This window comes from Anthonomus grandis, chromosome 6, assembly GCF_022605725.1.
Source record: "Anthonomus grandis grandis chromosome 6, icAntGran1.3, whole genome shotgun sequence".
Classification (NCBI taxonomy): domain Eukaryota; kingdom Metazoa; phylum Arthropoda; class Insecta; order Coleoptera; family Curculionidae; genus Anthonomus; species Anthonomus grandis.
In genome coordinates this window covers 9400682-9417600 of record NC_065551.1, presented here as the reverse complement: position 1 = coordinate 9417600, position 16919 = coordinate 9400682, and the positions used below count along the sequence as shown (strand labels likewise).

The window sequence follows — 16919 nt, the reverse complement described above, 5'->3', positions numbered from 1 at the left end:
CACTATAATGGCGGCACACGAGTGCCTGCGACAGAGCACCGCCCCGGCCGGCCTGAGGACGGGATTAGTAAACATCTGACTTTCGTGGGAGCTGCGTCGTTTGGCGACAAAATGTCTCAATATATTATGCGAAAATCCAGGCATTTTCAAAATATTTATTCTAATGCGGGTTTTACAGACATGATAATGTGTAAAACCCGCATAGAATTGTAATCTTAAAATGTTTAATATGCTGTATTTTGCATAATGAAAATTAAAGCATTATTCTAATAAAAAATAAAATATCAACTCTGATAAAAATATAATATAAAATTAGAAATAAAACTCTAATAAACAAATTTAACAACATATCATTTTTTAAATAAAAGGCTCAAATAAACCGCCTTCTTTCGCTAAACAAAAACTTAACCTATCGTAAAAGCTATTTCGCACCTCCAAAAGAGTTTCAGGTAAAATGGAATTGGCACCTTCGACAATTTTATTTCACAACTCCTCTAAATTTGTTGGCCTACTAAATTCATGCTTGTAAATGGTCTGCTTAAGGTAACCCCAAAAATATTCGTTTTCATTTGCCTTTTCCATCATGGTTTTACAAAATTCCATTCTTCGCCACTGGTCTTCAGGAAATATTTCCTGAGTTTTTGAATACTTGAAACATTTGTACCCATATTTTTTCCAGATACGAGCAACAGTTTTATTGCTCATTCCCAGTTCCTCTCCAACACTTCTAGTAGACCGTGTCGAATCAAGTTCTAGGGTACTGCAAACCATTTCTTCCCGCCGTTCTATATCCTGGACCACTTCAACAGGTGGTTCTTGACGTTTTGTGTGGCATTTTTTACAATCTTGAAGACAAAAGGATGTCTCAAAATTTGTAACCACATTTAAAACCGTTTTTGCACAAGGAATCGGTCTATTGTCAAATGTCACTGAAAACAAATCTCTACATTGTACTACCCAACTGCCTTCATCAAAACCATTTAATTAGTTGAACTCTTTTGGAAGGGGTATAAATACCCATAGTGAAAAAAACACGAAAATAACGCTGAAAAATTATTAATGCAAGGTGCAGTAACACAGCAAAGTGAGGTCTGCTGACTCCTGGTTCAAAAAATAAAAACGAAAACCGCCGCCTGCAAGCCGCAACCAAGCGGTGTTGCCATTATTTTGGGTAATACGTAGCTCACGATAACACGATCTGTATAGCTATTTAAATACATACGACCAGCATTGACGGCGATACTGTAACATAGGATATCACATTTAAATTAAACAATTTTAGTATTTGAATAAGATTATTTTGACATTTTCTTGACGCCATCATTTTACCGCCTACTACCTTAAACATTCAATATTTAATAAAAACCCATTTTTTTCAATTTAAATATTACAGAATCATAGCGTGTCATACATCATTGTATTCGTAATAAAATATCCTATTCAATACAGGGTATACTTTTTTACTCCTTATATGAAAAATAAAGTAGATGATACGTAAAAAGTGGCCATTAAAAAATGTCCTTTGTTTTTCCATATCTCTTTAAATAACATGTTGACAGAGTATAGTGTCCCTCAATTAGATATTGTGGTAAAAATGTAGGTAGCTGGATTAGGGACAACAAAACAAACCTCAAGTTTTTAATTGGCAGACGTTTCGACGATATATATCTTTCGTCTTTATCAAGGCTAATATAAAATATGTAGAGGTTTTCGTAAAACTTCGTAAAAGAGGAAAATATGTATCGTCGAAACGTCGACCAATTAAAAACTTGAGGTTTGATTTGTTGTTCCTAATCCCACTACCTACATTTTTACCATAACCTTTAAATAACGTCAGAAAAAAATTAAAACGAAATCGGTAAGTTTCGGTTTTTTAGGCATATCTGCGGAACTGCTCGGAATTTTAAAACTTTCTAAACGGCATATTGTTAGGCTTGAAAATACGCAACTTTACTTAATTTAACCATTGTGGCGGTTATGTTCCACAATAATTTTAGCGCTCTACTGCACGGAGCAGAGACCCTCCTAATTTCTTGAGGGATTTTATTGTATTTCCAATCACTGGTTTGCCCAAGGGTTCGCCTTACTTTGGGAAATAAATCAAGCACCTTTTGGTTTAACACAACTTTATTAAACCCGATTAATTCATAAAATGGTCCAAAATATAGTCTACAAAACTATACGTTGTACAAATCACTACTAAAAACATAAATAAAAACATCTAAAAGCTTAGTTGAAAAATACCGGGGAAGTACCGCCGCGAGCTATAAATAGCACATAAAAGATGCCGATCGGTTATTGCGCGCCAAAACCGGGAGCATAGTTCAAGACGGAGACCGACCGTGCGAAGGGCGACCGCGACCTACTTTTTACTTGGTCGAGCGATGACTTCATACTGCATACTTATTGATTGATTTGGGGTGGACGACGGACGGCGACGCGCGTTATTAATACGTCACAGTTATATTATTTAAGTCCAAAGTTAGATGGCGTCACTATAATTGTTTTTAAGCATTTTTCTATTATTGTCCTTATAACTAAAGTTGTGCTGGTCACAACATACTCCCCCGCGTTAAAGTAACTAAGTTACTTAAATAAGAACAGAAAGAAATAAATACTAACTTAAACTAAGGTACAAGTATAACGTAGAAGTAACTTAGCCTAACACATGGAGAGGTTCAAATTAACAGTGTCTAATTTAGGTTAAAACGTTATTCGAGTCGATGGGTAAAGGACAAATCTTAGATATAGGCCTAGTAAACTCTGCCTCCTTAGTTCTAAGTTTAACAACTCTAACCCTTTTATCTTGGCCAAAAAAACTTCGACCACTCTGGCTACGGCCCAATTGAGAGGAGGAGTGTTTTCACCTTTCAGCAAAACCAAGTCGTTTACTTTAATATTGTCACAAGAGACTCTCCACTTAGGTCGATTTTGCAAGCGGTTTAAATAATCAGTAGTCCATCTTTTCCAGAACAACTGTCTGATTTGTATAACCCTTTGCCAAAGGTTAAGTCTATTTGGAGGGATATTACTAACATCTTTCTCAGGAGAGGAAGTAATGGGTCTACCAATTAAGAAATGGCCTGGAGTTAAAATCGAGAGGTCATTGGGGTCATGTGACATAGCACTTATGGGTCGAGAGTTCAGTACTGCCTCAATTTGAGAGAGCACAGTAAGAAATTCTTCAAAGGTAAACTTTAAATTTCCTATTAAACGAAGAAGATGAAACTTAACACTCTTAATCGCTGCCTCCCATAAACCACCATGATGCGGAGAGCGAGGAGGAATGAATTTCCATTTTATTTCAGTGGATGAAAGAAATGAAATTATAGCTTGAGAAGTTTCTTTTTTCTTTAAAAACTCATGAAGCTCCTTTAATTGATTTTTTGAGCCTAAAAAATTGGTGGCATTATCACTAAAAATTGTATGTGGATTACCACGCCTACTTATGAATCTTTTAAGAGTTAAAATAAAAGCATCAGTTGATAAGCTTGATACGAGTTCTACATGTACAGCTCTTGTTACCATACATACAAATAGCGCTATATAGCATTTTATAAGAGGGGCCTTACGCAAGGACGAAGCCTTTATAAAATAGGGACCCCCATAATCTACTCCAACGCATGAAAATGGAAAAGAGGCTTGGATGCGCTCCTTTGGAAGATTTCCCATAATTTGAGATGCTAACTGAGCATTAAACCTAAAACAAGTCATACATTTGTGTGTAATACGTTTAACTTCTCTTAAACCATTTAAAGGCCAATACTTAAGTCGCATGTTGGATAATATAGTTTGGGGTCCAGCATGGCATAATCTAATATGCTCCTTTCTTATTAATCTCTGTACAATAGGATTTTTTGAGGGTAAAAGCAATGGAAATTTCTGATCATAGGGAATGGTAGCATTTGTTAAGCGCCCTCCTACACGAATTAAACCTTCTTGATCAATAAAGGGGTTAAGACTTAAAATATATTTATTTGAAATGGGTTTATTCGACATAATTTCAGAAAGTTCATGCTTAAAAGTTATTTGCTGAATAATATAGATTATTCTTTTCTCAGAGTTTTGAAGCTCTTTTACACTTAAAGGTCCTACAATTTTTTCATTTTTTAATTTACAATTTTTTGCAAATCTGATACAGTTAAAAGCTAAAGAGCGCTGTAGTTTAGAAAACACAGAACATCTTTGAACTAAATTATTATAAAAATCAGAGCCTTCCTGAAGATTCAAATTGACTATCTTCCTTTGTTCAGGAGGATCTATGACTTGAGGTCTTTCTGGAGACTTATTTACATTAAAATTTGGGTCTTTTAGGAATCGGGGGCCTTGCCACCATAATTCCGAAGTTATTAGATCTGAAGGTAATATTCCACGCGATAGAATATCGGCGGGATTTTCCTTTGACTTTATATACCTCCATTTAAAATCTTTGGAAATATTTTGTATTTCAGAAACTCTGTTTGAGACAAATTCTGACCAGCGTGATGGATGTGAGCGCAACCAGGCTAAAACTATCTCCGAATCACACCAGAAATTTACAGAGCGAAAGGCAATACTTTCTTTTAAGATAGCTAAAACTCGTTGAGTAAGTTTGCTACTAAGAATAGCTCCCATGAGCTCTAAACGGGGCAAAGTTATCTTTTTTAAGGAAGCAACACGGCTTTTTGAGGTTACCAGTGTGCAGGAAACCACACCAGATTTATAAATGACTCGAAGATAGGCACAAGCAGCATAGGCCTTTAGACTGGCGTCTGAAAAGGCATGTAGCTCTATAAACAATATCTCATTCCCATTAAAATAGGACCTGGGAATCTGAAGATCTTTAAGATTTTGAAGGTTATTTAGAAAACTTAACCATTCCTTTAATGTGTCGTAGCTCAGATTATCATCCCAATCAATTTTTTCAAGCCAAATTTTTTGCATTAATAATTTGGCTGTTACTGTTACTGGATTTATTAACCCAAGGGGGTCAAAAATCTGAGATATTAAAGAGAGGACTTCTCTTTTGTTAAAAGTTTCTTTAATAGAAAAATTAGGAATTGATATGGCAAATATATCGAGTTGAGAATTCCAAAGAAGGCCTAAAACTTTGGTATTATTTTCGGGCAATATCACATAATTTTTATCAGAGGAATCTGCTGATATTTCCTTTATAAATTCAGGGGAATTGGAACACCACTTATGTAATGACATTCCTACCTTATTAAGGAGATTAGTAAGCTGCTTTTGGGCAAGCAATAATGCATTTTTGTCATTAACTCCATATAAAATGTCATCAGCGTAACATGACTGAAGTAAAGCTTCAGATGCAAGGGGTAGGTTATTTTTATGTAATTCTGCTAATTGTTTTAGGCAACAAGAACTCAAATAAGGGGCACAGTTTGTTCCATAAGTAACTGTCTGCAATTCAAGGCATTTTAGTTCTTCATCATGTGAATCACGCCATAAAATATTTAAAAGAAACGTTTGATCGGGGTTTATTCTAATTTGCCTAAACATTTTTTGAATATCTACTGTAAAAACCCATTTGAATAGTCTGAACCGTAATAAAATGTCAAAAAGCTCAGGCTGTGTGGTAAAACCCTTCAACATGATATTGTTTAGAGAGACACCAGTTGAAGTCTTCATTGACCCATCAAACACAACCCTTAGTTTTGTGGTGAGGCTATCTTCTCTTAACACACAATGATGGGGTAAAAAATATTTAAGGTCAAATTTATCATTACAAAGCTTTAAAGGGACATATTTTGCATGTCCAAGAGAGATATATTCATGTATAAAATCTTTGTACTGCTCATAAAGGGAACTGTTTTTTATAAGCTTCGACTCTAAATTCAAAAATCTTTTATGAGCAGTGTAAAAAGAGTCACCCAACCTTTTGTGCTCAGTGGGTGTTATAAGTGGTAAATCTACTTGAAATCTACCAGAAGGTAAAATCTTTGTAGTATTTAGAAAAATTGCCTCTGCTAACTCATCAGGCGGAGAGAGTTGGTCATTTTTAGGAAGTTCTTCTATTTTCCAAAATCGTTCAATTAACATGTTTAAATCATTTTCAACACAGTTTGACTGAACAAATAAAGACACTTGATATGGAAAATTACTTGTCAAAGAATGTGTTGTAACAACAGGGATGCCATTTAATACATTTTCTTTTTTATTTAAGGGTAAACGACCGGAGATTATATAACCTAAATGGGTGTTTTGTAAAGTAGGAAGTCCATTTCCTAATTTAATAATACCATCGAGCAGTATATCACAATAGATATCTGCACCTAAAAGGATATCTATCTTTCCTGGAACTGAATAGGAAGGGTCAGCAAGAGTTATATGTGAAGGAATAACAATTTTACTTCTATCTACAAAAGTCTGAGGTAGTTTACAAGTTATATTTTCTAAAACAGCACAAGAAGCTGAAAACCTTTTAATTTTGGCTTTTAGAGGGGAAAAGTTAATATCTACCATTTGATTTGACATAGAGCAAATTTCAGATAGAGTAGATATTTCTAAATTCTGCTGATAGGGAGTTAAATTGAGTTTAACTAAGAGCTCCTTGGTAATGAACGAGCTTTGGCTGCCATTATCCAGTAAAGCTCTAGCATGAACAGGTTGATTGTCTTTAGAATAAATAGTTATTAGTGCTGTAGCTAGCAGTATTTCATTTTTCATTTGAAGGGCAGACAAATGTGTGGTTGTATTACTTGTACTCTGAGTTTCTTGAGCAAAATCCATATTTCTTGACAGAGACTCAGTTGGGGTAGGTAATTCTGTCACCTGGGAACACGAATCATTGCGAACAACAATATGGGTTTGAGGTCCTTGCTGTACACTAGGTGGTGCAGTAGGTTGCATACTGGGTATGGCTCTAGAGAGGGTACTAGGTTCGACATCATGCGTAAAGCTATGACCAGGGAGGTTTTGAGCACTATTTGGCAAAATATGCAAAAGAGAGTGGTGTCTTTTGTGGCAATATCTACAATTTAATTTAGAGCGACATTGGTCAGCAAAATGTTGGCTACCTAGACAATTTCTACAAACCTGGTTTCTCTGTACAAATGCAAACCTTTGAGGCTGTGACAAATTTTGAAACTCATTGCATTTATAAATTTTATGTGAAGTTTGACCGCAGTACTCACATTTTATTGTGGTGCTATCCTTAGAACGAGCTGAACTTTGAGAGACAAAATGTGAAGTCTTAGCAACTGGCTTATTATAAGCCTTGGATTCTGATATGTTTAGTTTCTCCAGAACATCACACCTTTTCTCTAAAAAGTCAAAGAATCTTTTAAGAGTGGGAAAAGTTTTAGGGCCAATTTCATATTCGAATGCTTTATGAGAGGCAAAATCTAGTTTTTCTAAGAATAATTCGATTAGTATGAGATCCCAGTGCTCAACTGGTACTTCCATATTATGAAGAGCTTGTATACTTTGTTTAGATTTTGTGATAAAATCTCTTAGAGTTTGCACATTGCATTTAGCTAAAGAGGGAGAATTTACAAGACGTTTAATCAATAGGCTAATTATTCTAGGTTTATTTTCATACCTATCTCTTAAAGGGTCAAGAGCTATATTTAAGTTATTTACTATAACTTCTATATTGTCAATTATATTAAGAGGCTCGCCCTTTAGAAAAGATTTTAAATAAATAAACTTCTGCAGCTGATTAAGATCATTATTTTTTAAAATCAGAGTATCAAATAGTTGGAAAAAAGAATTCCAGTCAGAAAAATTACCTGTAAAGGGGCTGATGGACAGCTCTGGCAATTTTACAGGTGTCGCTACAGTATGGTGAGGGGAAGACGAGAGCAACTGGGGCACAGGTGTAGATGAGATACTTATGTGAGATTGAGGCTCCTTTAACTCATTTATTTTTCTTTTTAGACTTGACAAAGCAGAACAATATTTTGTCTCAGTCTCATCTACATCCGTGTTGATTAAACTTTCATCTATAACTTCAATTTCCTGTCTAAGTAATTCATAGTCTTTAAAGACAGAGGTGAGTTGTTCATACTTAATTTCAAACTGATATAAATCATTTTCTACATTAATATTAGTGTGAACCCAATTATAAATTCTAGTTACTCTAGATTTACATGACTTAATTTTCTTTTGCAAAGTAATAAACAGAGACCGAGAGTCAACTTGCTGCTCGACTTGCTGGGTTCTTTCTTCAGTGTCTGACATTTTAGAATATAAATTAAAATGCTTAATTTAGAGAGAAGAAAATCTGCATAAAGAGATTTATAAAAGTATTTAGTCTTTTTCTGTAATATGTAGGATAATACCGTACATTGGAGACCAAATTTCCTATTATAAAGTAGATACAAGTATACATCTAACTATAAGAAACTAAAACCTATAGTTGCCAAGAAAAATTCTAGAGATAAGAGATATAGATGAAAAGTTAAATAAACTAAATCTAAACATACGAATTATAGATAAACATGCACATAAGAGTTACATAGTTAAATTGGAATAAGCTCACCAAATTATCAGCTTAATGTTGTGGCAGATCTTTTTTGCACAAAGACAGCACATAGCACAAATTCACTTTATAGTTCACTGCTACGCGAGAATGGTAGAAACAAACTGGAGAAAGCAGGGCACTGGAAAGGCACTACTGGAACTAGAGAGGCACAAACTGGCAATGGAGAGGCGCTAATGGCACTAAAGAAGCACAAACTGGCATTGGAGCGGCGCTAATGGCACTAAAGAGGTACAAACTGGCACTGGAGAGGAACTATATTTTCCAAAGCAGGCTTGTAAACATCTGGGGGCGAAAGACGTATCCGGCTCGAAGGACCAACTTAGTGTGGCGGTTATGTTCCACAATAATTTTAGCGCTCTACTGCACGGAGCAGAGACCCTCCTAATTTCTTGAGGGATTTTATTGTATTTCCAATCACTGGTTTGCCCAAGGGTTCGCCTTACTTTGGGAAATAAATCAAGCACCTTTTGGTTTAACACAACTTTATTAAACCCGATTAATTTATAAAATGGTCCAAAATATAGTCTACAAAACTATACGTTGTACAAATCACTACTAAAAACATAAATAAAAACATCTAAAAGCTTAGTTGAAAAATACCGGGGAAGTACCGCCGCGAGCTATAATTAGCACATAAAAGATGCCGATCGGTTATTGCGCGCCAAAACCGGGAGCATAGTTCAAGACGGAGACCGACCGTGCGAAGGGCGACCGCGACCTACTTTTTACTTGGTCGAGCGATGACTTCATACTGCATACTTATTGATTGATTTGGGGTGGACGACGGACGGCGACGCGCGTTATTAATACGTCACAGTTATATTATTTAAGTCCAAAGTTAGATGGCGTCACTATAATTGTTTTTAAGCATTTTTCTATTATTGTCCTTATAACTAAAGTTGTGCTGGTCACAACAACCATCTTCGTATTATTTTTGTTTCCCAAGATCGCCGTGATAGACATCCTTATCTTGGAGACACTGTATTTCACTTATTCCATAAGAATAAAAGGAACTTGAAAATTACTGGAGAATAAATAACTTAAAGCTTATTTTACTAGCATGATAGTAAAATCAAAGTAAAGTAGAAATAAAATCGATGTAATTATTTTTCTATAACGGTAGTCACTATAATAATATGCTTACCAATGTAAAAGTTTTCTAAACCTGTAGCTAAACACGTTTTAAGATTTCGCTCCACGTTCCTTTTTACTAACTCAGGATAATCTCCTCTGGTGACTACTCTGATACAAATTAAAGGTGATAAAAGTGGAGAACTCTTGAGCGTCACTTTATCTAAAATCAAAAAATATAGCGAAAGGTCTAGCTTTTTAAAAAACCTTAGTTAGTTTTACCTGAAAATGCGTTATAAACCAACAATCCAACAAAATTAAATAGCGCTTGTGGTAAAGCTAAAAATACTACTATTCTGAACATGTATAATAGTAACGTAAAAAAAAATCCATATTTTTGCCATGGATTTGCAGAAACCATTAAACCTCCGGTAAGTGTAGAATATTCCATTACACTCAGAATGAAAAGGAGAAGAAGGCAATGCAAGATATGTTTTATTTGACTGGTCATATTTATGTTAGTAGATGAGATCATTTTCTCTTCTGAAAATAATAGATCTATGTGAATTTTTATTTCTTAAGGCCCTTATATGATAGTTTTACTAGGAAAATAAATCTTAGGATAAACAATCGGGTATTTTACACTGCTTAAGAGCTTTGTGAATTTATAATTATTGTTTGTAAGTAGAAGTTCATTCTTGAAGTGGAGTGACTATAATATAACGGGTTGGGAAGGGCAAGAAGACTTTTCTCTACAAATGAAAATGCCTATCTTTTGTCAGGAGTTATGCATTTCTATGAGTTCACTCATCATCATCAGACTCTAAAATTATTTTTTTCTTTTCACACAAACACATTAAAATAACAAACAGGAAGTTAAAATTAAAAGGGACAACAAAAATTAACAAAATAACAAATAAAAGTCAAAGTATTAAAAAGTTAAAAAAAAAACACTACATAGCTGTGATGTTTGCCTGAAAAATAATAATTATGATTATAAAAACAACTAACACTAAATTGCGCGAATTCTAGTAAACGCAGTTCAAACTAAGGTTTGAACATGAAAGATACAACTATAACTATAAAGTCGAATAATCTCAAATTATTATTGACCTTATTATTTTGTCGCCAGAGTACTATAGTAGCGCGGGGAGAATTGGTTATTTAAGAAAGGGGTAAAATTAAGAAAGGTGGAGGGGAAGCTATGAATAATAAGTATTTTTTAAAAAGGATCTTATTTATTTATTGGAAGTCGGAAGGTTGTATGTAGTTAGGGAGTTAAAAAATAGATTTCTATCAAACTTAGTCTGTTCATTCACAAAAACAAAATCTGGTGATTTTATAGCTTTATTAATTTCGAGGATTTCTAAAAGGTCCAACCTTAAGCCTTTCTAACAAACATGTCTGCTTTCGGTACGAACCTATGTCTAACCTCGATGATATGGTTGGCAAAAGGTGAAGAAGTATTATTAATAAACTTATTTACGTTATTTTCTATTAGTTTGGTATGATCTTTTATTATAGTTTCAATTCTCATTCCGCTTTGTCCAATGTAGCACACAATAAATCAAAACAAATATAAAGATGTACAGTACATTAAATAAGATATATTCTATAAAATTGTGCATTTTCTCGTAAAATTGTCAATTCATCAATAAATGCACTTCTTCCAAAGCAAATGGTTAAGGTCTAACAATGTTTAACAATCTTTTCCAATTATTGTGTTGTTACTCTTTGGTTGAACCACCAAAGGATAGCAACGTTAGTAGTAGCCCACGTAGTAGTAACTTTTGAGAACATTGATAAACACAAAGGAAACTAAGTGCTACAAGAAAAATTAACAGGAAGTGGGAACAACGAGTGGTCTCAAAAATGAAATAAAAGGAAACAAGATAATTCACTTTTTGAACGCTCAAAGAAAGCAGTCTTATCAAAAGCTGAAGGACACATCTCCACCAAATCCTGCCAATAGCATTTACCCCACTAAAGAAAACATCGAGGAGTTCGAGGACACAATTAACATTGGCTGGATGAAAAGCGAGCAAAAAGTCAAATATTTAATCAAATGGTATTTTTACCATTTCCATTTGACGAAGGGACTAACGTCATAAAAAAGATACATAACTGGAAAGGTTCAAGCTCAAATCACTTTTATAATTACTAGATTAAGAAATTGTGGCCAACGCATCAACAACTGACGATGTATTATGAGGTAAATAAAACCCAATATGGGTGAAACCAACAGAAAAGCAGAGGGTTCATAGAGAACATATTAGATGGCGCGGTTAACATAACGGTGTATTAAGAGACTATGAAGAGTTGAAAAAGTGAGTACAAGAATGTTGCATTTGATCATTAACACAGTAATGGTGATTGTTTTGTGTAGCTTTATTTATTTCGAATATTTCCAACAGATCCAAGTTTTTGTTTTCCAAGAGATATTGTATTTCCGGCAGATGTGTTAAACTTTTAAGTCAGTAGCTGGGTTAAAACTGTGGTTATTAGTATAAACATGTCTTGCAAAGTAAGATTTGATGCTTGTAGGGTAAATATTTCGGTTCTTGCCATTTTCTATCTCTCTATAATGTTTATTGATACGTGTAGAACATCTTCTACTGGCCTGTCTAATGTAAAATGTATTGCAATTCTCACTAGAGTACCCCATCTGATAGACTTCTGATTTTTGTTCTGGCGGGATTTTGTTACAGTTGATAAAAAAAGATCTTAATGTATGTTTAGTTTTATAGCTAGTATTGATGTTATGTGAATTTAATATGTTTTTGATTTGGTATGAAATCTTTCCCCAAAAGGGCAATGGAATATATTTTTGATCGCCTTATTGTTTTGTACGTGTTAATTTAAAATCTAAAAATGCTAAAGATTCGTTGGTGTCAATTTCAAATGTAAAATTAATCCGTGAGTGTAAAGTTTAAGAACGTGATAATATTTTGAAGAAGGGACTAACCTTAAAGATGGCAAAAATATCATCCACGTATCTTTTGATAAAGAAAATGTGTTGAAAGAGGTGACTATTTTTGCGAGTGCAACTAAAGGGTAAACAGTCCTCAGGAGGAATGCTAGAGAAGAGGTTAGGAACATCAAAAGATACTAGAAAAGATGAAACGGGTAAAATGATATCTTTCAACTCTTGAACTAGTGAAGTGGAATTTCTTATAGAAAATGAACTTTTAAACTTAGTGAGATAAAGTAAGGTGTGGTTATGCCAAGAACTCAGCTTGTCACATAGTGAGCCACAATAAGTAATCACTTGACAAATAGACATAGCATGCTTGTGGATCTTGGGCAAGCCGTACAACAAAGGGATAGACGGATTGATAGGTGCGAGTTTAAATTTATTTGTGTTTAAATATTCTAAAGTTGTATTTACTTGTTTTAATGTATTTTTAAATTTAACTAAAAATGTGTTAGTAGGGCAGAGGTTAATAACTGAAAAATTATCTGTTGATAAAAAGGTTTCAACTTTTTCAACATATTGAACCCTAACCAAGATCACAAGAAGGTTGCCCTTGTCTGCTTTAGTTAGGGTTAAGTTCTTATTCTCTAAACATTTTAGAGAGTCTTAGGATTACGGGAAACACTCGAGGGAGAAAAGCTATCAACCGCCAACAGTTTCAACTCCCTTCTTTGGGGGCTGATCTGAAAATTGTAGTTTAAACCTGAATTCACCTTCAGTTTTCGTTATCTGTAAAGGTAACGTTGCTTAAATTAAGTGTTCTGGGATGGAAAGAGAAATGAGTTATTGTTGGGAGTGTTATGGCAAATTTCAGATGTGAACATTAAACTATTAAAACTTAAATTCATAATAAATCTGTCAAACTTAGAGTCCGTGGCTGTTAAGTTGAAGACGTCGTGTTTCTTAATTATTTTGTTTTATTCGAAAGGGAAGTTTAGTGTGCTCTTGGTAGTTTTGGCGAAAACATTGATTTTGTTTTTTAGACGTTAAAATTTTATTTTTTTTTGACCATATACATAGGTATAAAGTTCTGAAATAAAAGAATCTCACTTGGCTGCATGCAGCTAATTATTTACAGGTAAGTATAAAAATAACAGTTTAAGATGGATTTTGCTAAGTTTAAAATATAATTTTTTTATTTCTTCTCTAATCCAAACCTTGTACTCACTTTTTTTAACTCACTGTGTTTAAACTCTTCATAGTCTCTTAATACATCGTTCTTGCCCTTTACAGTTTCTTTTATATGTTACTAATCCGTTGCTTTCCTTCTTCACAGCGTACTAATGTATATAATGTAATGTAATGTATAACGTATATTATGGTAACCGCGCCATCTAATAGGTTCTCTATGAACTCTCTGTTTTCCTCTTGCTTTTACCAAAAAAATTTTAGTAACACATCATCAGGTACCATGGTACTTTTAGAACTTCTTCCATAGATGTTACCTACGTTTGAGTTTAGTATGTTTTTTTTACATATTATTCGGTAATTGTCAACTGTAGAATGTAAACAAATAAAATTAAAAATAATAAAATTAAAAAAAAACAATAAATAGTGGGTTTTTTGACATTGAATCAAACTCTGGGGCATATATCTGATACCAATTTTAAACCTTTGTACGTGCACCTTATATTAATTTTTTTTTCTGTGTCTGTTTGTCTTTTTGTTTTTTGTTCAGAACTATTTTCTTTTAGCTTAGAACATTGAAAGGCTAGAAGTAGCATGCCGAAGAACTATGGGCAGGTTTGTTTGCTTGCAGCATCTCTGATGCAATGATGCCAAATGCTTATAAAGAAATGGCAAAAATCAGTTTATAATATCATAAAAATGTTCAGTTGTTTTCGAAGGCACCAAACAATACTACTGCTCCCCTTTAATAACATATCAAGCGTTTTTTTAAAAGTAATTTGATAAGATACTTTATATCGAAGTCAATATACGTTACATAAATGAAAATAAAGTAGGAAGAAAAACGGTAATGGCATCGCAATGCCGCTCGATCGCATTGTTGATGCCACTGATACAAGCACTTTCTACCAGTGACGTCTTCAACAAATATTTACATGATAAATAATTATTAATTATTATAGAGTCTGAGTATAAGGAATGTTACCATTTATGAGCTATTTATGTGTTTTTTTAACGGACTTCATTAGAGCAAGGTCCTAATAAAAGGCAGCATTTTTGTTAAAGCATTTTTATGGAAATTAAATATTTTATTAATATAATATGAAAGATTTCTTAATAAATCATGTTTTAAGACACAAATTGTGAACATTTAGCAAAATTTTATTGTTATTGTTATATTAGACAAAACTCAGTTTTACATCACTTACTTTATATCACATAATATATACTTCTATAATGCTGACTTTTTCAAAGGGACAGTATTGCTTCAGCGGAAAGAGTTAAAACTACAAGGATGTTCAAATTGTGAAGGAGTTGAAGGCTTTTTATAGATTATAAGACTTTTATTATGGGTATTTAGCCTGTACAATGGTTTTCAGACATTTAACAGTAACCTATATAATACCTAATACCAATTATTATATCATATTAATTTATACTAAAAAACAAAGCTTACCTAAGAATAAAGACTATGTACAATAGATTAGATTAGAGTTATAGAAGTTTAGAAGTTTATTAGTAGTAATGTACAAACAAGTACTTTTACAAGTCAAATAAAATATGTAGTATGTTAGGCTTTTTCGAAAATCATATTATGATTTCTAAAGTATTTTAATAATGACTTGAGCCATCTAATTCAATTTCTTTGGCGCACATTTGTTTGTTGCAATCTTCGAAGTTTAATTTTTTGTTCTTTTTTTTTCAATAATTTGGTGACAAGTGATTTAGCTTTTGAAACGGTGGAATCATCAGTGTTTAGGTCCTCAGGATATCATTTTGATTTTACCCTAGAATAATATACATAAAAATATAGTATTAACAAAATTAAAAAGAAAAAATTTAAGAAATGTATTATGATGATCCAATTGATCAATTAAATGTATGTTATTTTAAAGAATCTTTGTAATATTATACATTTCATTTATTGCATTTAATAAATAAATATTACACAATAAAATACAATATCACTTTTAAATAAGATATATAGAATAGGATAATGCATGGCATAAAACTAGTAGTCTATTTTGAGTGTATTTTTACCTTTTCCTTGGCATCAGGTCCAGGAATGTGTAGCAGTTAAACAAAAACGGCTTGGATGAGAAATAGTAATTGTTGACCTAGACCCCACGGTTACTGTAGAACTATTAATCTCAGATGCAGTTATTATTGATGATGAATGATCAGATCTGTAATTATACAAAATTTGGTGTATCAAGAATATTAATCTATTTAAATTATCCATATTTGTCCATATTAGCTTCACTGTTTGTACCTACCCCTGCAGCTTTGAAGGGTAAATCATTTGGTAAATTAACTGAATTATCGGCTGCTGTGTTTTTAACCAGTGCATCAGAAACCCTAGTAAAAAAATACTTTTACACACATACCTAATTTAATACGTATTAGGTATAAATAAAGCTTATCTGAGTAACACTAATCCTTTTTGTGACGATTTTTTTATACTAGAAAAATATATTTAAAAAAAATACCTTTGAGGTAGAGCTGATTTTTTTAATAAAGTCTGGCTACTGATAATATTATCTTCCTTATATAAGAAATCACTTCTAAGGATGTGATCTGAACAAACAAATATGTTCTTTTTAATTGTGTTGATTTCCATTAATGAAATCCATTGTTCCCTTTGGGCATATATTAGGCAATCTATAATAAGTATTTGATATTTAATCAAAATGCAAGAAAAAATTGCAGTAATAAATTAATATGTGGTGCCAATTACTATATATATTATTGTAAGTTGCAATATGGTAATACAAAAAAAAATTATCGACCAAATTTTAGGGAAAGACAAAATTAACTTTATACATAGATTTCAATATCTAAATAAATTTCAAAATTCTTTAAAGGCAATAAAAAATTAATAATTTTATCTATCTACCTAATGTCTATATTAAAAAAAACATAAAAAAACAAACACAACTATATATAGATAGGTACATAGGTATTATGCCTTCTTTCTGCCAAAACAATAAAAAAAAACATAAAATCCTGTAATAAAACCAGGGACAAAATTCTAGTTTTATATTTTTTATAGCCTATTAATAGATGAATATGTTCAAAAAAATATTTAGATTTAAAAATATGAATATTTTGGTATTTTACGCACACATTCAAGTTTTTATTAGGTTTATATCTATAAGATCCCCTATTCTACGTTTATGATGATGGTAACCCCATTATGTGATGTTATGAAAGTATCGGTGCTTACTTGTGAAAAGATCGGCTTGAATCACCTTTTTATCA

The 16919-nt window shown here is 32.8% G+C and overlaps 1 protein-coding gene across 8 annotated transcripts in view; it reads right to left on the bottom strand.

Annotated features, from left to right (window-relative positions):
- LOC126737047 (beta-1,4-mannosyltransferase egh-like) overlaps positions 1–16919 on the bottom strand; it is a 188857-nt gene that overhangs the window by 15209 nt on the left and 156729 nt on the right. For 7 of the 8 annotated variants that reach the window (XM_050441738.1, XM_050441736.1, XM_050441735.1 and 4 more), the window contains 2 exons: positions 9839–10099; positions 9630–9779 (listed from right to left, as the gene is read on the bottom strand). In XM_050441738.1, the coding sequence (XP_050297695.1) occupies positions 9630–9779; positions 9839–10091 (403 nt within the window). In that variant the 5' untranslated portion in view covers positions 10092–10099. Of the gene's footprint in view, positions 1–9629; positions 9780–9838; positions 10100–15698; positions 15820–16919 lie in introns of those variants that run through there. The other variant, XM_050441737.1, reaches the window with a different exon arrangement.